This window comes from Mustela erminea, chromosome 15 (genome assembly GCF_009829155.1).
Source record: "Mustela erminea isolate mMusErm1 chromosome 15, mMusErm1.Pri, whole genome shotgun sequence".
NCBI lineage: Eukaryota > Metazoa > Chordata > Mammalia > Carnivora > Mustelidae > Mustela > Mustela erminea.
The window spans coordinates 8,550,414-8,574,564 of NC_045628.1; the positions used below are offsets into that span (position 1 = coordinate 8,550,414).

At 42.4% G+C, this 24,151-nt stretch overlaps 1 protein-coding gene and 1 long non-coding RNA gene across 2 annotated transcripts in view; one reads left to right on the forward strand and one right to left on the reverse strand.

The window, feature by feature from the left end:
* The window catches only part of LOC116574458, a 52,864-nt gene that overhangs the window by 18,102 nt on the left and 10,611 nt on the right, over positions 1–24,151 (reverse strand). The window contains exon 3 of the long non-coding RNA XR_004279322.1: positions 17,496–17,647. This is a non-coding gene — a long non-coding RNA (uncharacterized LOC116574458). The remainder of the gene's footprint in view (positions 1–17,495; positions 17,648–24,151) is intronic.
* SLC10A2 (solute carrier family 10 member 2) lies at positions 4,942–23,516 on the forward strand. Its single transcript, XM_032315217.1, has 6 exons — positions 4,942–5,510; positions 12,277–12,395; positions 16,604–16,692; positions 17,776–17,951; positions 20,291–20,448; positions 22,837–23,516. The coding sequence occupies exons 1-6, from the start codon at positions 5,134–5,136 to the stop codon at positions 22,962–22,964; spliced, it is 1,047 nt and encodes a 348-aa protein (XP_032171108.1). The 5' UTR covers positions 4,942–5,133; the 3' UTR covers positions 22,965–23,516.

The following is a 24,151-nucleotide window of genomic DNA, read 5'->3' on the forward strand; positions in this document are numbered from 1 at the left end:
TTCCATTACTCTGCTCTTCGTCAACTCTCTTCCAGCCTAGCCAGCCTCCCCAGGGTTTCTGGACATACCAGGCGTTCCTTAGGGATTCACTCTAGCTTCCCTGTGCCTAGAATGGTTACCTCAGACACCTGACGAACTCCACTCACCCTTTTCTCCCACCTTGCCTTTGTAACGAATGGTTGGACTCCAACTTTCTTCTGCCACTCCCACACAGGGCACACCTAGTCCTTTGAACCCTTGTTTTTCTATTTCTGCTTATTTTTTATTTACTAAATTGTTATTATGTTTGCCTTCATTATTTATTTCCAGTCTCCCTCTGAATAGACTGTAAGTTCCACAAAGGCAAGAATCCATTTCATTCACGGATGTATCCCAAACACCTAAGAGTTTCTGGTTCAGAGTAGGCCCTCAACATATATGAATTCAAACAATTTGGAAGCTGGAAGGCAAACAGGGAAGAAATGTGAGAATGTCCATTTTCCTCTCTTGTATGCTAGGGAGTTAACACTGCATAAAATTCAGTATATGTTTTTAAATGCATTCAACATCTTATGTTTTCCATAACACCCTCTCAATATTTATCTGAAGCTATATCATTCCTTTATTTGATATTTTTCTGTTAAATTCATATGCCATTATTTTAATACATCTAATTTTTACCAGAGCATGCAGATGTGATGGCACTGTCACAAGCTTGTTACCTTATACTGACAGAAAGACCAACCTTTTCATTCCCTTCATTTATCTGCAAAAGGACACATTTGGACCAATGATCCCTTAGTATTAACAAAATGCCCAACAATTTGGGCATTTTTTAAAATTTCCTTCTTCAAATCTTTTTTTCATTAAGTAAAATTTTTGTAATAAATATTTATCAGTAGTAAAAATTATAAAGTGAAATTTATACGATAAATTACTTCCTTCCTTAATGAGTTAGCTCCATCCCCAAATGTCCCAAAAGTAGCTCAAGGACCGGCCTTAATCCTTCTTACCTCAACCTTGTTTTCTTATGGGTCATGAAGGATGAGGCATGCTTATCAAATTGCAACTTGATATTTAAATTTATCTTTGACTCCTGTCTTAACAAGGTACTAGTTATCAAGCATTCTCTGTTTTTAATTTTAATTAGCATCTCAAATCTAATTCTGCTCCTCAATTCCATTGCTGCGCTCAAATACCCTACGCAGGAGGAAGTCCAAATTCCTCCACCCATCGCTCAGATGTCTTGAGAATCTGCCCTTGACCGCCTTCCTGCCTCAGTCCCCATCTCTCCCCAGCCTCTGCTCCAGGCTTGGGTTCTCAAAAGTCCAGACAATTTGCTCATGGTAGGCTCTCCTGCCTTTTGCTAATTTTGTTTTCTGCTCTCTTAGTCTTTACTGAAGTTCCCTTTGAAAAAGCCCAACCTGTCTCAGAGGTGCGGAGGAAAACAAGGAAGGGTTGTCTGTCCATTTGTTTGTTTGTTTGAGTGTTCCCTTGAGCTGGAAGTTTGAAAGGAGGTCCAGTACACGGAGATGGGGAAGAGGCAGCGAAGGTATGGTCCTCCAAGGCGAAACGAAGGGATAAAATCGGAGAAAGGAAGCACGACCAAAGGGCATAGCCCACTGTTGCTTCATCTGCTTAATCAGCTGGCCTGCCACTTGCAGAGATCTTTTACCGGAACCCCGCTGTGGCAGTTTTAGACAGCATAGGTTTTATTAAAGAGATTATTACCCTGAACTTTGTTTTACAAAGTGCCATTGAACACGAGCCTCCTGACATGATTGACATACAACAGGGGCACCTGGCGGAGCCTTTGATCCCACTCAATGAATCGAGAGCTAGTCTGGTCCTGGTCTATACTCCCCAAGGTATTTTTGCCTCTAAGAGGGTCAGTGGAGACGCCACTGACTATAGGACTTGCAGGCTCCATAAAAGTTCAGAGTGTGGGAAGGAACGGGAGAGAGGAGTAAGAGAGTTCATCTCAGCCTGGGGGAACTATTCAACAAAATCACCCAAATCCCCAACGACTGCTGATCTGAATAGGGCCACAAGAGGAAACAGAAAGCTTGTCTTTCTCAAGTGATCTTCAGGGCAAAGACTTTGCTTGGAAAGCTGTTAAACCTTCACTACTCCAGTGTGATCCACAGACACCAAATGGAAGCCCAAGCAATTGAATAGACCCAAGACCTGCTGCGTCTCCGACCAGGAGGCCAGGAGCAGGAACCTGCTGCTGGTTTCTTAAAGACGGTCTGTACCTGAGCTCAGTGCATAGAAAAAATGAGCAGAAAAGACCAAGGAGGATGACAGTGGGAATCAAGCCCCATTTCCCTGACAGTGCGCTCAGGTGTGCATCTGTTCCCTGATTCTGTGTTGTCATTAAAAAGGATGATTTTTACATATTTAGATATTTTCCATTTATCCTGGTCTGATGCCTGAATTTGAATGCAGCTGAAGTTAAGGGTACTAATTAATTGTGAATCACTCCAATACTTGAATATGAGGCCTCTCGAGCCTAATGTGCAAATTTATGTAAAAACAATGTGAAAATTAGAAATGCATTGGCACATTTTTTTAACCAGAAATGTAGCATTCTGTCTAGTCAAACAGACTGCTCATTTGCAAGTTGTCTATATGCAAAGCGTTCTGCCCCTGGGAGCCTCAAATCTCCTTAGCAAGTCGTCTGAAATTTGAGAACAGCTTTGTTCTGAACCTGCTCTCTCCTCTCTTCACTTTCTCTCCTCGGCTTCCAGCAGTGTGGACAAAAGGCTAAGCACAGATTTCACCTGGCAGCCGGCAGGAAGCAGGGTCCGGAACAGGAAGGCCACCCAGGGACCAAGCCAAATCACCGGCCAATCCAAAAGCCTTGCTTCCCCCCCGCAGGCCAGACCCGGGGAAGTGAAAGCGGCCGTCGGTGGGCAGGTCCTAAGCTCGCTCTCTGACTTTCAAGTGATGGTTGAGGTTAAAGCAGGGCAGCTGCTTTGAAAGCCCGTCCGTGCACACGGCCTCACATGGGCTTCGTGGGAAGAGCCAGGACTGACAGGTGCCAGGGTGCTGCCACAGAGGGAGCGTTCACCAGAACGTGGGTCAGAGGTCAGTCCCAGAAGATGCTTGCCGGGGCCTGGCAGGCCAGGGCCAAGTCATTCCACGTGTGGGAGTGGCAGGGGAGTCCTTATGGGAATTATCTAGCTAATCATTTCGTTGTGGGAGCAGAAAGGGTAATGACAGGGACGAGAGGATTTCCCAGGAACTGGCATGAAGTCAGACAGCGCTCATGGCGGCCCACCCATGCCGGCAAAGGCAGCCGTGAAGCATGACAGCTGAAGGGGGGCTCTCCTGGGACAGGAGCTGCACCAGCAATGAGGGCCAATCCCTGTCACCCCCTTAGGGACATGGCACGACGTCTTCCCAGTAGCACAATCCCAGATTAAAGGGACAGCATCTCTAGGCCCCCAGCACTGGGCCGGGCTGGGGGTGGGGGAGTGGGGAGGGGAGACCTCGGACACAGCTGACTCCTCGGCTTGGTGCCCACTGCCCGCGTTTACTCACAGTACGAAAAAGGTAATTCCCCATATTGAGTTGCTCTGTAAATGCTGTTCTCAGTTGTAACCAGGAAGCTCAGTTTCCACCAGCTTCAGTGCCATGGTCGTCACCCTGACGTCGGTGTGCTATGGCCTTGATACGCACGGTGTGGTCCCCTCGATCGGCATCACTACCATCAGCTCTGAGCATGCTGGAAATGCAGGCATGCTGGGGCCCACCATAGGCTTCCAGAATCAGAATCTGCAGTGTAACAAGATCCCTGGACGATTCATGTGTTTTGAGAAGTTCTGTTCTCAGGTACTTCTCCTAATTTTCACCAAGCCAGACTGAGTTTCGCAGGGTCCGGCTGTCAGCTGGGTGACATTGACTAAAGCACTTCATTTCCTGACCCTCAAGTCCTCATCTGTAAAACGGGCATGCTCATCCTACTTGATTTAACATGATTAATGTAAACCAATTAGAATTCGTCCTATAAACTGAGAATCCTGATTGAAATATTCGGTTTTATTCTTACGCTGCATCTTGGCTGAATAATTGGATTATAACTCCTGAGAACAAGAACAATCTCTCTTCTACCTTTTTTTTTTTTTAATCTTCTTTACATACCGAGTACAGTTTTCTGCCTACAATGAGGTTTACTATTGGACATTTACAAAAATCAACCTCCCTTGGAACCTCCAACCACTGCCCCCAACCACAAATAAAAAATATGATTTCAATTCCTGACTCCAAGCACAAAGAGCTCCTGTCACTCTGACCTAATCCTCTGAGGTTCATCCCTCTAAATAATTGTATTGTCTCTATCTCAAACAGCACTCTGTTACCATGACGACACACACATAATCGCTTGTGTAATTGAGGGTGACTCCACTAGTCAGCCCCCTCCCCACCACACAAGACAGAAAACATTCTACGCTCCTGCATGTTCCTCTACCATAGGTTTGCTCCAAGACCCTACGTGTTTCTCAAACTTACATATACTTTATGAACACTATAGACCAGTAGGAGCAGACTGATTGATACGGTAGGAAGACGATTTCGGGGTGGAAACTGGAGGTCTGGGTCCCAATTCAGAGCCTGACACTAATTTGCAATTTAACTTGGCATAGGACACTCGACTTTTCAAGATCCAGCACCACCCCCCATTCAAAGAATGGTGAGTGAACAAGGTACTGGCTTAACCCTCCAATGTTCTGTCATTTCCTGAGTTGTTTCTCAGTGTCACTTAACTGACATTATTCAACAAACCTTCCCAGCATTAAACATTAACACTGCTTTTTTTCTACGGCGTGGTTCATTATCATGCCAATAAATGATTAATTACAATTCTCCAACCGGACCAATAATTTGGCAGGAACTGTATGATTCATAACTTGTGCTGTGTTGTAATGTTACCTCTGAAAACTGACATGCTAGCATTTATTGTTTTTTATTGCCCCTCCCAGGTGGCTTCTGAAAGAGAAAACCAAGTGACACATGTTTAAGAAGGGTTTAAAAGTTTGATGTGCTTGGATTAGGCATTATTTATCTAGTGAGAAGCAGAAGATTGGTGCTTCTGTGGGCTTCTGCGGGCTTTTGCGGACTTCTGTGACCATCTGAGCAGCAAATCCAGCAATGAATAATTCAACGGGCTGTCCGGCCAGTGCAACTGTGTGCAATGGCACGTCCTGTGTGGTAACTAAGAAAAACTTCAATGACATTCTCAGTGTGGTACTGAGTACTGTCTTGACCGTCCTTTTGGCTATGGTGATGTTCTCCATGGGATGTAACGTGGAAATCAAGAAATTCCTAGGACACATAAAGCGGCCGTGGGGCATCTGTGTCGGCTTCCTCTGTCAGTTTGGAATCATGCCCCTCACAGGATTCATCCTATCAGTGGCCTTCGACATCCTCCCGCTCCAAGCCGTGGTGGTACTCATCATGGGATGCTGTCCCGGAGGAACCGCCTCCAATATCTTGGCCTATTGGGTTGATGGCGACATGGACTTGAGGTAAGATATCTAAAGCTCTGCATACTGCGATCATATTATGAATTAATCTTTTCAGAAGCCTATGTCACTGTGATGTCCATCTGATCTGCCACTGATCTAGGGTACAACTGAGGAATTAAACAGAAGAGACTAAATGGATTCGCTCACCTTCCTGTACAACTGCTTAGCTGTTGGAATTTGGGAGTTATACTTTGTACTTGTGCTTTTTAATCTAACTCAGCCCACAGGCATTTGGATAACTGCTGTTTATCTTTGGGAAATGATCCAGAGTTTTTCAAAAAAGAGATTCTTTCTGAGCCACACGTGTACCTGAAAAAGTTTTCCTTGTTGGTACCAGCAAAACAAAACAAAACAGCTTTTCTCTGTGGTGATGAGAAGCTTTGAGCGCAATCATGAAATCAAATTGTTCATTAAACAGTAGAATCTGTGCTGAGACAATGGTCAACTCCACAAATCAAGCCAGATCTTTGAAGAAGCGTTTTCCTGGTATAAAGCCTAAGGAAGAATTTGTACATTTGCCTCATTCTGCTGGCATTTAAAGAAAGAAAAGAAAGGGAAAAAAAAAAAAAAAACCTACAGTAGCTTTTTTTTTAATTATGCTTACCTTACTATAAAATAAACAGAAAATGGTTTCTCTGCTTCCCACAGAGTAATCTAAATTGCAATGTTTGCCCAATTCTTCCCGTGCCAGTCTGAACTAGCACTGAGGAAAAAAAAAAAAAAAAAACTAATGGAAGTAAGACGAAGCATTAATGTGATGAGACCAAGAAAGTTAGTGCTTTAAGTTGAATAAAGAAATGTCTTTTTCCTTCCCTGACAATTCCTCATTTCCTGGGAAAGGTATGCATTTCTGCAAAGCAGCCAGGAGTTAATGAAACGAGTGCTTATTAAATACTATACGGTAGGTAATCAGCTCTGTTAATCACCAGCTACTCTACTCAGAAGAGAGAAGCTTAAAGTATAGAAATGTAACCGCTGCAAAGTGTACAACTGTATTCCATGTTAATCCGGTGCCTACTGAGTAACTGGGAGCCTCCGTCTCACGCTTCAGAAAAGCCACACAAATGATGTGTCTGCACTTCACGTATTTTTCACTTAAGGAAATACCATATCCTCCTTGCAAGAGATTTTTTTTTCCCCTAAGGAAGTCCTGTAAAGAACAAAGGATGGCAACTGTTGTTCAGGTTTAGTTAATCTGTGAACCACCACATAGCAATAAGGTCCTTTTAGACTTCACCTTAGTTTGTTCTGGAATTGTTCAAGTCTCAAAGCCAGCACCCACGACAGCGCGGGGAGTGAGCTGAATTGAATATGGGACTTGGACGCCCGCTGACCAGCTTTTCCATAATATTTGTAACTCTTGAGCAAAATGGGAGAGTCTTCTACCTCAAGATAATGCCACATGTGTAATCGTTTTTGTAAGATGGAAAAGTATGCACGGTGCTGGGTTATTTGGCTATTGAAACAGATTTCTTTCTGCAGGCTACAACTGTAGGGACCTAATCTAAAAGCTCCAACTTACACTTTTCTGTGGTCTTAAGGAAATCTTACTGGTCTTGAAACAGATGATTATGTAATCCTACCTACCTTATATAACAACTCCTCAAAAAATTAAAAATGTGTTTTTAAAAAACCCAACCAAAGTAGAATATGAAACCTTGGGAGAAAACGTCCAGCTGAATCAGTGTATACGAAAGGTGCAACAAGTCAGAATTATCCCTGAATGGGACATACGACATTGGAATTTTTAATTTTCGTTCTAGAAAATGTGTACTCCACAGATCCCCCTTGTCTTGCAATAACAAAATAACACCAATGGCTCTCCAGGCCAGCAGTCACCTTGCCGGCAACTCGACCTATCCAGAACTCAAACAAGACCCAGGAAAAGACTCTACACAGCCAAAATAAATCCAGCTTAATCTGACAAATGTTCCTTACACAGGACCTTTTTCATCCCCTAGTCCTAGAGCTCTATCATGCTACTTTCCAGCACTGAAATAAGTGAAATAAGTGAAAATAAGAGGTAAGAGCAGGGAACGAGGCACCAGAGGGGAAGGCCTATCCCACAGCAGCAAGTGACCCAGAAAGCCTGACCTCAAGAGAGAAGACCAAAAAATGCCTGCAAAGCGATCAAGACACAGGAGCCTCTGCATCACTTCATCTAGAGCCCAGTGGCTCTATAAACACAACCATCCAGAGGACATTGCTATATTTTAGCAGAGCACATCATGATGCCTATCATGACAGCTCATGATCATTGAAAGGAGTTCAATCATGCCACTACGTAAGATGATGACCTTATGCATCGTACATGTTAAAGGAAAAACCGTTCAAATATTTCTTTAAAACAAATTAAGAGATTATCACCTCAGCGATTGGGAAACAGTTTTCCAACACCTTCCATTCTTCCGTTCTTCTGAGAACTTCACCTTCTCCATTTAAACTGGGAACTCCGGCAATGGCGACCAAGATAGGATTGTTGAGACCAACAGGTATCTGTACTGCCTCCTAGCTGCTCGGACAGATACCACACAGTGCCACAAAACTACTCCATCTATAGCAACTTTCCTGGTTGTGGTTTCTGGGAGATGAAACCAAATCATCTCCCCCCAGAGCCTCCTGTTCCCCCCTCCCACCCCTAATTCCATCGCCCCTCCCCCCATTGCCCCCTCGCACTCCCACTCCCATCCCCCGTCCCCACTGTCCCCCCTTCGCACCCTTGTCTCCTCCTCTCCTCCTCATCCCTCCTCATCTGAACCTAGGACGCCGCTACATTTTGCAACCTGTAGTGAAAAAGAATAAACATCAACAACACAACAACAGCAAAAGCAGACGGCCATCCCTAACGAAATTATGGACTGTACTCATTGAAATAGAGCAAGTGATATTTCAGCTCCTTCTCAGATCTCTCCAGCCTAGAAAATTGTTGCAAGAATCTCATTAGCGTACAAGTATTTTCACCAGTTCTAGCTGGGCTGTGGGTATCCTATGTGCAAAATGTTTCTGGGAGAAATGAAGGTGACATTTTCAGGTGAATCTGCTGGGGACAGGACCCAGAGTTCAGGGGACACAGAGACGTCTGTCTCCTTTGTGCCTGCTGTATTCCCAGAGATCCCCCATTTTCAAGCCTCCTTTCTGAGCAATGATCTCAGCCACACCATGCAAGGACTTTTTCCTCTATTTTCCCTTTTTTGACTTCATCTTTGTAGAATCCCTGCTCGTGCGTCCTTTCCTCCACTGCCCCCAATTCCTTCCCTGCCATCTGTTAGCTACGCTCCCTTTAGCTATTTTCTAATATTAATACTTTCTAGATTTTTCTTCCACGTCCTTTGTTCTCTGACTAAAGACTGTTGCATTTTTTCATCTTCCAGATCAGTTTTCATGGTTAATTCAGTTGTTCAAGATCAAGATAAGCCACATTTCTGGCTTATCATAAATGTGAAGCAATCTCTCCCATTGAGACCACATAGATGTCCAGCTCCTCTCTACTCTGAGCTAACCTAACAGTACTCGACTTTTTCTGTTTTTCCTGATAACCAAACTTTATTTCTCTCATGTAGCATTTATTTTTATTTTACTAGCCAGCATTGACCAGGCACTGTTAGGAGTCATGCACAGTACCAGTATTCCATATACATTGGTGTACTCAACCCTCAAGACAATCCTCTTGAGATAATACTATGATTTTCTGCCCTTGACAGATGATAAAATTAAGGCTCATAACCTTCACCAAAGTCACAAAGGCAGTACATGTCAAAATTATAATTTGGATCCAGACTTATCCAGTTATCCCTACCCAGACTCTTAACCTCTGTTCAACATTGTTTCTATCACTTACCACATCCCCAATTACTAGCACTATCTGTATACACTTTGATTTTTCAAATTTGGTGTTTCACTTCAAATATGATAACAGTCTTGGCTTTCCTCATCACTAACGTCACCAAATTCCTCAACACTTACTGAATTCTCATTTATTGTTTTTATTTATAAAAAGAAAACCTTTAATAGAGCTAAACCCAAAAATTAAAGACAAGAGACATTTTTGCTTTTCTTATGTTTTTCCTCATTCCAATAAAAATTCATGGTAGTATTTCTATGTTGACACCTATGCTTCTTATAAAACTTCAGATTTCATTCAAGTAAAATGATTTTTTTCTTTTGCTAATCTATCCCCCTATATTGCTCCCTAAAACTATTCCTTTAAATTGTTTTTAATCTCATTTTGAGTGGCTTGATATTGTTCTCATATTAGTTTAAATGGCATCAACTTCTGGGCCATCTAGTCTCCTGTACCTCTGCAATGCCTCATGGTCAAGGTGGCCCACCAAAGCTAGACCATTCCGTTCTCCAATTGTTGACTTGTCCTTCCTCATGTTCTTTAAGAAACTATTCTTGCTAAACTCAAAACCATGATACAACTTCATAAGTTGTCTTAGCAATAATTCAAAATTGAAGCTTTCCCACAGAAATTTGAAAGAAAAAAAACAAAGAAAGAAACAGACTGCCTTTGAAATGCTGTTCTCATAGTTTAAAACAAGAAAATTCTTGGCCCCCTTTTGGCTCTCTGATCTAGGTAGAAAACACTTTCTTTCGTGGACCCTCTCCTGTCCTCTTCACTCTGGAAAGTACACTAGACTCTGAAATAAAAGGGATGTCATCATGGCCCTAACCTTAAATCCATTCTAATTTGTTTTTTAAATAAAAGATAAAAAAGAGGGCTCCTGGGTGGCTCAGTCGTAAAGCACCTGCCTTTGACTCAGGTCATGATCCCAGGATCCTGGGATCGAGCCTGCTTCAGGCTTCCTGCGCCCCGGGAAGCCTGCTTCTCCCTCTCTCACTACCCCTGCTTGTGTTCTCTGTCTTGCTGTGTCTCTCTCTGTCACAAACAAAATCTTTAAAAAATAAGTAAATAAAAATAAAAAAGATAATGTCAAAGGAAGGGAGAGAGTTTATAAACTCCAGTATTTTAATTATAAGTAGGACTGTTCCTGAAAAGTATTGTTCTGGTTTTGGATTCTGCCTTAGCGTCCCTTTTTTGTATCTCAATTAAGTTAACCTGTCACCATAAATAGATGGAACTTCTTGGAAATGTTTTACGTGCATCCCTAGCATTGGTTGGTGTTATATTATTTTAGCTGCACTAAGACTAGTACTTTTTTTTCCTAAAATCTTTAAACACATTTTAAGTGAGATCATCTACAGCTTTTTTTTTAATGGTTATTAAGAAAGTTAAGCCCCGATAAACATTATTGCCACAACGCTTATTTTCATGCCAAAACTGTTTCATACGTTAAAATGAAATTCCTTACCTCCAGCTGTTTCCCTTAACACTTGTGTAGTGTGGTTGTTGGTGTTTGTGGGGGGCAGGGGAATGGGAGGGCACAGGTGATAAAAATAATTTCACATTTTCCTTCAAGTCCACATATAATATCTTTAAGAAATTACTACACTGATAGTCTCCAATGCTACAACTTTTGGAGAAAGAACTTTCAGAAAAATTTCTCCAGTTTCCTGATTCTGTATTATGCCAGAACCCCCCCCCACACACACACACACATGCATACACACAATGGCTGGATGGCTGGACACACACACACACACACACACACACACACACATGCACACACACACACATGCATACACACAATGGCTGGATGGCTGGACACACACACACACGCACACACACACACACATGCATACACACAATGGCTGGATGGCTACACAGTAACTGAATTTTAATAAAAGCCTTGCATTACTCTAAGTACTGGACTCATTGGGTCATTAGTCCTCACAGCCTATGAGGTGGCGACAATTTTATCTTCATTTCACAGATAAGGAAGCTGGCAAAAGGAAGTCAAGTAAATTACCCAAAGAATATAGTGTAGTAAGTGGCCACGCCTGCTTCCAACCCAGAGTGTCTGGCTTTAATGTCGGCCCAGACATTTAACAGCTCAGTATCCCAGGAAGAGAATGTGCCTCTGGGCTCATGGCCCTTAGACGGGACGAGGAAGACCCACTGCCCAAAAACCTCTCTTCCGTCCACTGTCACATTGCTGAAAATAGCCCCATTCCATGTATTTTTCCATGTCAAAAGCCAAAGTCCGCTTACCCAGCCAGGTCCACTCACTGAAACCCAGATGCTCTCAGGAGGAACAGTACCAAACCCTGGTTCTTCTGGATACACGTTTGGTAAATTTCTTAGTGCAAAATAGAATCCAGGCCTCCCCTGCCTGCTCAGTTCCTCTTTCTTTCTCAGGCCACAGGCATTGGGAAAATAATCTGTCTGCTTTCAAAAAAGACACCAAGGCTCCCTCTCTTGGGTATGTGTTCTCCTCCAAAGGTCCAGGGAGACCCAACTCGTCTCAGTTCAGGCAAACACAGCAAAGCCCCTAAAGTCTTGGCTGGTATAGATGTGTTTGCTCTTCTCTGGCGGAAAGTCCAAACGGTGGAGTGTCCAAGCACTTTGCACCTTTCTAAATAATAAATTAAAGCAGACATTAGCTATCTTCTCTGATCCTTGAGAACCCATGGGGAGGGAGGAATGACCCAAGACAAAGTAGAAAAACAAATCCAGATCTCAGCATTTTACCCAAGGCTGGGACCTGCATAGAGATGGGCGCATGTCTGTGTCCATCCATCAGCCTGGATGCTGCTGCTGTCGGAGCATCTTTTGTGGGACTTCCTAATCCCAAATTGCACCAAGAAGCAAGCTCTTGCCGTAGAAAACCCAGGTGGACGAATCAACCTGCCCATTTCCTTTCAGCATCAGCATGACCACATGCTCCACGCTGCTTGCCCTGGGAATGATGCCGCTGTGCCTCTTTATCTATACCAAAATGTGGGTCAACTCTGGGACGATCGTCATTCCCTTTAATAACATAGGTAAGTAAGTCATGAATATCCCCCTCCTATTCTGTTTATCTTCAGGCCAGGCTCAGCCCCAGCTTGCACCAGCCCTATTGCGATTTCATTACAACTCACGCCGCATTTCAATGCAAGTTGGCAGAATCCAACGCCAAACCCTGACCCCACAGGAAAACTTGCTTTTCCTCCATCGAAATCATCAGGTAGAGGGGCTGACTGAAGACTTAGCTGTCTGGACCTCAGGAAGCCAAGATGGCTGGGACACAAAAGGCTCTGTCCTTTACCTAACCCATAGTACAATTAGCTCGTGGGAACATGAGTTTGCTCCCAGACATTCAGATCGAAGAAATATTAAAAAAAAAAAAAATCTACCAATGATTTGAAATTAGGGCACCTAGTAAGCAATCATGAGTGTGGCACTTGGAAACTACCAGATGAGACATACTGTAGATCACACTTGACTGTGAGCCACTGTGAAGAGGGAAAGGTGACTGGCGTTTACCATAGCGCAGGAGTCAAGTCTGCTAGTCATGACCCTGTCTCCACTCATGTTGCTCCCAGATGTTTACCCCCACCCCAAAGGGGCTGTTGTTCTGTTTCTGGGACAGCGGATGACAGTGGGAAATTAAGTCATTTGTGTAACATGGGATCCAGGGTAAGATGAACTACTTCCCAGCCCTCCCAAACTAGGCATTTCTCACAGAGCTATAGTCATAAAAGATGAGATACAGGTGAGATAGTACATATCGCCAGGTACGCGGCACACTACATAGTCATTATTCAGCTGACCGGCTGCCTCGGGAGGTGTGGGTGTTCACTGAAGGGAGCTTCGTGTAAACGAAGCTAAGTCAGGACTCAGAAGGATGTTTGTAAAGGAATTCCTGTTGGCATGGGAAGCTGGACAGCTGTGTCGAAAATCCTTTGTTTCTACAAAAGATTGTTTCCATGATAAAAATGGGATTGGGGCCTACACAACTGAATTTGAGCAAACTTTGAAAATACTAATCAGGGACGACCTGTATTGGCATATCTTCCTCAGTATGGGATTTCTCTGCACAAGTTCCTTTTACTGACCTGGGCAACTCCATCATACCAGATATAATCACCCACAAACTGGTTTTAGGGTGACCCTGCAGAATCAGTCACCTCCTAGGCCTCATGCTCCTTAACTCTCAGTCCACGCCCCAGGAGGGCATCTTCCTTCAACTCAAACAATGTAGACTGTTTGCATGGTGTGCATTGTAGGTCTCCCAAAGAATCTGTCTGCTGAGTAAGGACCTTAATTCTGTATTACTTATTGTTTTAAAAAATACTTTAAGCTTGGGGTAACTGGGTGGCTCAGTAGTTAAGTGTCTGCCTTCGGCTGGGGTCATGATCCCAGGGTCTGCTCAGTGCGAAGCCTGCTTCTCTCTCTCCCTGCTTCTCTCTCTCACTGTGTCTCCCTCTGTCAAATATATAAATATGTGTCTCTCTGTGCCAAATAAATAAATAAAATCTTTTAAAAAATACTTTAAGCTTTAAAATATTCTCCTCTAGATATCCATTCCCATCTGGAAAACATTCCATGGTAATATTGAATAATTTGAACTATAGTATGAATGACTTATACCACACCCTTTAATGTGAATAAATTTTGAAAGGACAAAAACATAAGAAAGAGTAATTAGCACCTCAGTGGAGGTAAAAGTCATCAGAGAAGAGGTCAGAACAAAAAGAAAAGAAAATAGGAAACAAAAGAAAAGAAGAGGAAAATATTAAAATAATAATAATAATGATGATGAATTTGAAGAAACAAAAATATTAACTCTGCTTATTCACCATTTTGTCCAGGCTTGCTTTCCAACTTAACCTTCCTGCTATTGGTTTGTCTAGACCTTTAAGAAAACAAGGAACCTGATTACTTCACAAGTTGTTCTCAACACTTTCTAGAGAAGGGAGCTAAGGCCCAGGGTAAAGGTTTCATTTGTCCCAGATGAGCAAGGAGCTGGAAGTGCCCCTGGGCTGCGCATGCTCTCTGTGGGCAGGACCCCAAACCCAGACCCCCCACGATGCCCACTCGCTCTGAAGGGAAAACACCCTCGCTAAGCTCTCCCATGGGTGTGTGGAGGTGGAGGAGGGCAGTCCCACAGTCGGCGCCGCTGAAAAGAGCTGCCACCGGTTGCCATTCCTGCCTCCCCCTCCGCGGTCTCTTGGACGGTGTCCAGCGCCGTGCACTGTGCACCTGCCTCATCACCTAATTCCCCCAGCAGCAGCGGAAGCTAGACATAACTCTACCCACTTCACAAGTGGGGGAAATCAGAGCGCCGAGGGGCTGGGCGGTTTGCACCCTCCCCACGGCCTGTAGGGCTCCACTCTGAGTCAACCTGGCTCCACGACCCCACTATGACTGTCCCCCTCTCGCGTTTATCCACCTTTCCTTCCTCCTATATGTGCTCTGTAAACTCAGTCAAGGCCGAGTTATGGTTCAGGTGGTGCAACCGCAAGCAGTGGTTTCGGGTGGAACTGGACAGGCCTTTTTGACACGGGGCGGGGGGGGGGGTGGTTGGTGGCGGTGTGCAGGCACTTAAAGAAGAGGGAAAACAGCCCTGAGAAAGAAAGAGAATCTTTACCCCACTGGGGAGTCAAGAGTCACACCAACCCACCTCTTCAGGTGGGAGCCGCGCACACTCCGAGCGCAAGGAAGGGCAAAGAGTGTCTTTTCTGGTCAACTTCTAGTCCCGGAAAAACTGTCCCTGGCCTCCTTTGTTGAGGAGAGGAAACACGATTTGGGCAGGTCGTCCTGCTTGCAGGCTTATCCTATAGCCTTAGGCTGGAGATCCTATAGCCTCAGGGAGGAGATAAAGGCTCAGCATGAGGGGCCCGACCATGGTGAGGCAGGGGGAGAGAGGGTCGTTCCCCTCACAGAGCCAATACGTTTAAAGTACACAGTACCCAAACCTAACCACACTGACATTCCAAGCACAGCATTTGCACCAATTTAAGTTACCACACTACAAGCAATGCATATCAAGATGGTTGTAATTTAAGGCCTACAAACTTCACACAATTTAGAGAATAGTCTGGACACCCCAGGGAAGAAGTCTCCTTCCTCCCAAAGGGGATTTTTCTGGGAGCTCTCAGCAGCCTATCTACCAACAACTCTTCCATATCCTGTGTTCCACCATTTTCTCCCCATGTGTCCCCCGTCTTCCTTTTTTCCTGCCGCAGGTACTCCTGGCCATGCCTTGATCCCTTGGAGTAATTTCTGGGAAAAAGTAACTGCTGACCTTTGTATTGCCAGGAAGACCAGAAGGCTACAAAGAAATTATGTCTTCATCACTGTTGTGTTCATTTTAAATTCATATTTACAGCCCTGCAATCTAGAATCCATTTTCCAGTCCTCATTGAATCTACTCCAATGCTAAGTAAAAACCACTTTCGAAATTTCGTTATTCCATTCCACTTTCCCCTACTGCTTTAAAAGGATATTTGAAAAAGAAACAGCCCATCAGAAGTTCGAAGTTGTTGGTACTATATTATATAAAAGCAGTGATTGGACCAATGAGTGTTAAGTAACATGGGGGAACAAACCACATGTCATGGGAACAGCAGTAAATCTAACACAGAGAAATTGAAGTACGACTCTTTTATCTGGCTGGGTGAGCACGTTCCTGCAAAGAATTATAATTACTTGAGAGGTCGCCAAATATATTATCTCACAGAAAATTTAAAGCACGCTTTTTCAACCTCTTCTCTCACCTCTCTGCCGTAGATTTGAATAACCGAGCTCAGTCTGAGCCAGAAGTCATTAGCCCATGGAATGCCTGGAGAATTTTGAACTTTTTGTTTTATCTCTACTATGGGGAAGTAACAGGGAGATGTATAATATCTGTGTGTACCCCACAAACATCAACATATACACAAAGTTTAAAGAGGTATTTTTCCTAGGATATAAAGATCCAAAGAGCAAAGAAGCCAAGATTCCAATAAATTGAAACTAACAAAGTATCAGTATAAAGAGCACCAAAAAGGATTTATACCATCCCTATTATCAAGGCTGTATCAGCAGTATGAAATTATTTACCGAAGTGGGTAAAGATGGAGAGTTTATTGTTGTTTTGCTGGAGTCTGTTTTGGGTGTTCAAGAAGGGAGACCGACCAAGCTTTCTTCAAGCAGCTACTCTTTTCTTTTCCTCTGTCCTGTGCTCTGTGTTCTGCTGATGAAATGTCTCCTCTGTCATATTTAGGTACATCTTTGGTCGCTCTTGTTGTTCCTGTTTCCATTGGAATATTTGTTAATCACAAATGGCCCCATAAAGCCAAGATCATACTTAAGGTAAGTGCTCCATGCCATAGGTTGAAAAATCAAATGCTCCACAGTGTGAATTCCAAATTGGTTCTGGTGAATTCTAAATCAGTTTTCTCATCATATTATAATCCTGCATCTAGGGGGAATTGATGTTGTTAGATATGCCATCCACTCTTCTAGAATGCCTTTCCTGATCCCACTACAGGGCAGAATTCTATGCCCACTTTGAGATACTCAACTCAAATACTGCCTCCTGATTTTACTCTACCTTGTACTCGCATGGCACTTGGCTCTGATCTCTGTTCTGTGGTTCTGTATTATAAAATAGACCAAGAAAGCTGTTTGAAAATAGATCATCTGTTTCTTATCTCTGAATCCATATGGCCAGTTCAGCACCTGGCAACTGGTAGATGTCAGTACCCATTAGTAATCAGTAACCATGCATTCCCCTTCACCTGCTGTATTCTACCTAGGTGAGATGGATAAGATAAAGACACAGAGGATATAAATATCCAGATACTAATACAGATAAAGGTATAGATAGATGTAGATGCAGGCATACATATATCCCATTGATCAGGAGACAAAATAAGCTAGCCAGTGTTCTTTGTTCCTCTGGACCAAAAAAAAAAATTATAATCTCAAATTTTTTTTTAATGTGAAAAGGAGAAAACAGTAATAACAGTAGTTTGTTTGCATATGCTCTTTTAAGTTTTGTAGAGTTTTATATCCCTTGTCTCACTATCATCATCATGAAAAGAGTCTAGGGCAACATTTTATCTTCAGCTACAGATGAAGAAAGCAGGACTAGTAGAAGTTGTATGACTTACCAAAGGAAGGAGAGCAGGAGGAGTTGAATCTGGAGGCCAGGTCTTCCAGTTCTTGCTGACTTGGCTTTCTTCCTCTCCAACAAGGATCATTTCCAAGCTAGAACGTCTTCTTCAGGCTAATGGAGCATGGACATTAGAGGTCTTGATATTTTCTAAAAAATGAGAACATAGGACAAACACCGCAGTTTCTGGTGAGCTGACCACAGTCATCAGGAGGGGAATACACTGCACAGTGACTTCACTGTCTCAGCTGCTGGGTCTGCTTGTGTCTTACTTCCAGATCGGGTCCATCACAGGCGCAATCCTTATTGTGCTCATAGCTGTCGTTGGAGGAATCCTATACCAGAGTGCCTGGATCATCGCTCCCAAACTGTGGATCATAGGAACGCTATTTCCTTTGGCCGGATACTCTCTAGGGTTTTTACTGGCTAGAGTATCTGGTCAACCCTGGCACAGGTATGGTGTTTTGGTAAATCAGACTGGAAATTTTCTTCTGTAAGAGTTGTAGTATGCATTTGTTAGGGCTGCTGTAAGGAAGTACCCCAGACAGGGTGGTTTAAACAACAGAAGTCTACTTTCACTTAGTATTGGAGGTCAGAAGTCCAAAGATCAGCAAGCCAGAAGGATGGTTCCTTCTGAGGGCTGTGAGGGGAAATCTGTCCCAGGCCTGTATCCATGGCTTATAGATGGCTGCTTTCACATTGTCTTTCTTCTATGAATGTTTCTGTATTCAAATGTCCCCTTATGATAAGGACACCAGTTGTACTGGATTAGGGCCCACCCTCATTACTTTACCTTAAATAAGCATATCTGTGATAACTGTATTTCCAAATAAGTCCACATTCTGAGGTCCTGGGCATTAGGACTTCAGCATATCCATTTGGGAGGAAACAATTCAACCCATAATAGCTGTAAATACTGCTAAAAATTCGAAATTTTTCACCCTTAATAACATTCACCCCGTTTCCGACTATGTCATGATATAGACTCATTCATTTCTAAATTATATAAGCCCCCCAGAAAGAAAATACTGACAGCCTCTCTGTTGCTCAAATGCTTGGGGACCATTCCCCACACAATGAAGATTGACCCCTTCAATGACTCACACTCTTGTTTTCCAAACACAGTAACTTCAGCAAAAGCACTCAGGCTGGCCTTGTCACTCACAAGGGCTCCTCCAGCCAGCGGCAGGATGGACTCACCATCCCAAGGCACTGATGTTAGAACTGGGGTTAGCATGTATGAGTCTGGTCCCAAGTAGAAACCTTTCCTCTCCTACCAGCCCATCTGAATCCATGGGCAGAAAAAAAAAGCAGGTGTCAGCGTCAGGGCATGTATGAGGCTGGGAGATGCGCAGGACTGGGTAGTGGAGAGTGTTACATATATGTCATCAAGCCGACCTGGGCCTACCACTTACTGACCTTGGGACCTCAGGACAGGCACTCACTCTTCCTCTGACTTTTCTCATCTGCAGACTGGGCCAATAACATCTACCTGGCAGACTTTTTTTTTTTTTTAATCAAGATTTAGTCAGAAAAACAATACCAACTTAAAACTGAAAGAACTCTAACAAATACTCTATCTTGAGTGTTTTCTCAGCTCCTGCTCTGTGCTCTGCACAGTTACCAAGGGCATAATCGAAAAGAGTGAAAGGAGCCCACTTTGAATTTATGGAACACTAATGTAAATGATCCTGCTCTTTTCATACCTGTATTTTTAATTTATAAATGTCTGCTTTAAATGTATATGTATTATTCAAAATGTAATTTTATTTATATTGAATATATTACCTACTAATGAAGATTATGCCATAATATAGTCTTTGTATATAAGTATATATACATACATATACACACATATGTACAGATACAAAGATATACACAGATATATAATATATAGACCCAAATATAGATCTATTCCACTGCTCAGGGGACTAAATAAGTGAGTCGGTGTTCTTTGTTTGTCTGGACAAAAAAAAAAAATTACCTTTAAATTATTTTTTAATGAGAAAACAGTAACAACAATGGTTTTATTTGCATATGCTTTTTTAACTTTTGTAAAGTTTTATATCCATTTTCTCAATATCATAACAACCATAAAAGGTGAGTAGGGTGGGCACAGTTGGGTGGCTCCGTTGGGTAAGCATCCCACTCTTGATTTCGGTTCAGGTAATGATCTCAGGGTCCTGGGATTGAGCCCACATGGGGACTCCTGCTCTGCAGCTAGTCTACTTGTCTCCCTCTCCTTCTGCCTCTCTCCCGCGCACTCTCATGCGCACTCTCTCTCTGTCGAAAGGAAGGGTAAATCTTTAAAAAGAAGAAGCGGTAACTAGGGCCAGATATTATCTATGTATATATAAAGAATATTTATATAGTATATAATAATATATATTAAAAAGTTATATATCTATGTAGTTTAAGTAAAAGTACATATTGAATAAATATATACATTCAAAGCAGGTATGAATATATACACATATATGTACTTGTTCTCTTTACGTCTGCTTTTTTTTTTGAGAGAGAGAGAGAGCACACACGCAAGTGTGCAAAGGGGAAAGAGGGGCAGGAACAGAGAAAGAGGGAGAGAATCTCCAGCAGTCTCCACAACCAGCGTGGAGCCCTACGGGGCTCAATGTCCGACCCTGAGATCGTGATCTGAACTGAAATCAAGAGTTGGGGGCTTAACCAACGGAGCCACCCAGGCGCTCCCACATTATATCTGCTTCCAGCATTATTCAATAACAAAGTAAAAACTACTGACAACAAAAGGGTAACTCCTCTTAACACGTCTCATAGGTGCCGGACAGTTGCTTTGGAAACAGGGATGCAGAACACTCAGCTGTGCTCCACCATCGTGCAGCTCTCCTTCACCCAGGAGGAACTCAACCTCGTGTTTACCTTCCCGCTCATCTACAGCATCTTCCAGCTTGCCTTCGCAGCAATATTCCTAGGAAGTAAGGAGTAATGCGAATCACATATTATTGATGATGTTGCTCTTTGAGAAAGCCTCAGGGGGCTAAGATAGCATTTTTTTAAAATAATATTTTGTGGCAGTGAATGACATAAGTTAAACTCCCTTCTGGTAGTTAAAAAAAAAAAAATGGATGGGAAAAGCCACCTATAATGTTACCATGACGTCCCAAGAAGATTGCAATTTTATCAGAAGGTTCTAGTAAAGAGTATTTATTTATTTTTATATATTTTATGTAACTTTTATATATTTATGTATTTTTATATTTATATACCCTATACAGTTATTACTTTTAAATGATAAGTAATAGAGGTCAATTCTCTCCATCAGCTTTCTGTTACTCAATAATTAGGGAGACATATTAACCTGTTAGGAGAATTTTATTGTGTCTTTCTACATGCTTCCAGAAACCCCAAGATGGGCATTTTTTCCAGATCATCATCTTGATATGCTTTGTAAATATAGGCTATTTATCCAAAACAGTGGTATACAAGGGATATTTATCAGGCTGAGTTATACTGGAAGATAGATATGAGTGCGTGTTCATGTGTGCCTACACTGTGTAATATCCATATAATTGAAACAGTCAAAGCAAACACATCCTTACTTCAAGTCCTGAGGATAACTAACCTGGTTTTTCATTTTCCTCTACTGTAGTTTCCAGCTCTAGTCCTTAGCACCTGCTACTTGCTGCCTTCACCTAGTTAAAGCTTGCCTTGCATTTTCTTCTCAAGGGACTGATATGTTTAACCTCTATTTTTAAAGTCTACTTTTTTTTTTCTAAATAAAGAGACTGATACCTTAAGCTCGTTGATTTTTAAGGAGGGTTATGTAGTGAAGGTGAAAGACACAAATAATGGCAGTGTTAAGTTGTAGAATGTCCAGTGGTCCAGTGTTGTTTGTGTCTGGTTTGGCTTTGTTTTTCACTCCAGTAGGTATTGCACTTGCCCGTAAGCACTAACTCTTCTCTGTGCTACTGTCCAGAACACTATTCTCAAAGCAGAGTTTTCCTTCTCATATAAGACTCTCCGGATCCATTCGGAAACTTTCCACTGATCTATCACTCACACAGGAGACAGAAGTCCATGGTCTAATAACCTTGTTGTCATGTATGATAGACATACATCCAATTCGGTACACCTTGAGATTTTTCCGAATAATTAGCTAATGATGTCTACCAGAAAGCCAGAGAAAGCAGACTGGTTGATAGACCAATTCAGTGAATTTGCTCGTTGAATAACTAACTCAAAAGAGACTCATAAATAAGCCAAAGGAATGATGGGAAGGAAGGTACTGGTATTGGTCTTGGACTTTCCCACATTTTTATCAGTAAAAATAAAGATGAGGAAGTCATCATTATTAGTTACATGCAGTGCCTGGAAACATATTTTGGTAAAAGGATTAGAAGCTTTAATTTTTCTGGAACAAGGGAAAGAGGAATGGAAGAAACAGAGAGAGGCAGGAAGGAAGGACAGAAGGCAGGAAGGAAGGAAGGAAGGCAGGAAGGAAGGACAGAAGGCAGGAAGGGGAAGGGGAGGAAAGGAGGGAGGAGAGAGGGGAGGAAAGGAAGAAGGAAAGAAGAGAATAAACAATTTGGTTAAATAAAATAAGTGGTGTGTGTTGAAGAAGTCCCAGCTGAAAACAATTTATAATAAAACTGCTGGACTATTTTAATGAACCACAAGCTCAGTTCAATAGACTCAATAGTTCAGTGGCTTCAAAATTAATATATTGCTAAAGGGACCAGTAAGGAGACATGGATTGTGACATATTAAGATCTCTGAAGCAGATCCTTGTCTCTCTCAGCTGTGTATCATGAGAGGGAACATTTCCTGAGCAGTATCTACTCTCCCAGGGCCATACTAGGCATCTTACTGTTTTGTTTTTTTTGAAGGTTCACAATTATCCTCTGAGATAGACAATATTAGTATACCTATTATAAGTGTGAAGTTCCAATAAATAATACTTTCTCTCCCTCTGTTGACTTTGGAACTAATTGAGAAGTAGAAGAAAAATCAGCTGTGTAGATTAAAAAATAGTACTCTGATTACAGATAAAACTTATATAGAAAATATGGCTCAAAATTGCGACCACATGGGCTGATTCACGCCTTTTCACCACCCCATTCATGGGCACGTTGCACATGTATACACACATACACTGCTCACCTTCCCTTGCCAGGAAATACAACCATCCCTCCCACCATGGCTGGCTGTGGAACTAAAGAACGTCTTCCACTTTCTCTAAGCAACATGCAGCCTACAGAAAGTGCAAGCTGATTTTGAGCCACAGATTGTAATCACTGCCCAAAAAAAAAGCTTTCAGCTAATTATTATGAAACTCCACTAACCTCCTGTGTATTACTTTCTAGCGTATGTGGCATACAAGAAATATCATGGAAAAAATAATGTGGAATTTTCAGAGAGCAAAGACGACGAAATGGTCTCCGGGTCATCGCTCCATAAGGTGAATGAAGGATTTCAACCAGATGGAAGGTAGACACCGACTGGACAAAAGAGAAAAACTCAAAAGTACATGCTTCTGTTAACAAGATTTGTTGGTTTTGATGGGGTATTTGGCAGGAAAAAGTTAAAGTGCAAATTTAAATTCCAGTTGAATCCATACACTGGTTTTGGTACCAAGTGACTGATGGTTCAAATCCTTAATGTGACAAATATTTGTATATATATGCACACACACACACACACACACACACACACATATATATATACTGTCTTTGAAATATGCCCAAGAAATATCCTCGGACCTCCAACTAAAACTGACATTGAGAACATCTTAACTCCTGAACAGATTCTTAACCAGAATCTCATAACCCGACTTTTCGTATCTTAATATAGATGCAATGAATTGTTGTTATTATTATAAAATGATCAAGATTTTCTTCAGTATTTACGATTGTAAAAAGATTGAAATGAACATCTTCCACTGACATATTAATTACTACTTTGAAAATGTTGTAACCTATTTATTTATATAACTTTGTTGTATAACATGGACAAATGCCTGACTTCCTGTATTAAAAAAAAAAAAGTCAGTCTTCTCCAGGGACAGCCCAAAAGCAAAAATAAGAGAAAAGAGTTACTAAATAGAATTCAATCACCAAATTAGAATCTGGCCCATACTCATCAGTGACCCTATATATTGGTTGCTCTGCCTCCGGAGTCCAATGACACCACTAGTTTTTTTTAGGAAAAGCAGAATTCTTTCCCATGTCTTAATTTGGCAAAGAGCTCTTCAAGCCCTAGAAAAGGGCTTCTTCAAGGTTTGCCTGTAGGAGGCAGGTCTATTCAGCTCGCGGGAAGACCCCACAGTAAGCATCATGGAGCAGGGAGGCGCCAGGAGGCTCAAAGACTGCAGAGGTCCTGCAAAAATAAGCCCTGCTCTAGTGAGTGGGTTCAGTTCCATGGGAGATGATAGGAAATGCAAGGAAAAATACCGATAATAAAGGCCCACTTGAAATGCATGATGAGGGTGAGTTAGATGTTACCAAAAAAAAAAAAAGAATGAAACCAGGGAGCCACGAGGGAAGTGGGTATTAAACAGTATTTGAAGAAGAGGACATGCCCAGGGCCCAGAAGTCGGGTGGGCCCTGCCCAGTGGGTTGTCTGCGCGCTGTGAGTAGGTGTCACCAGAGGAAGCAGGGAGGATTTGATCAGTGGCAGCAG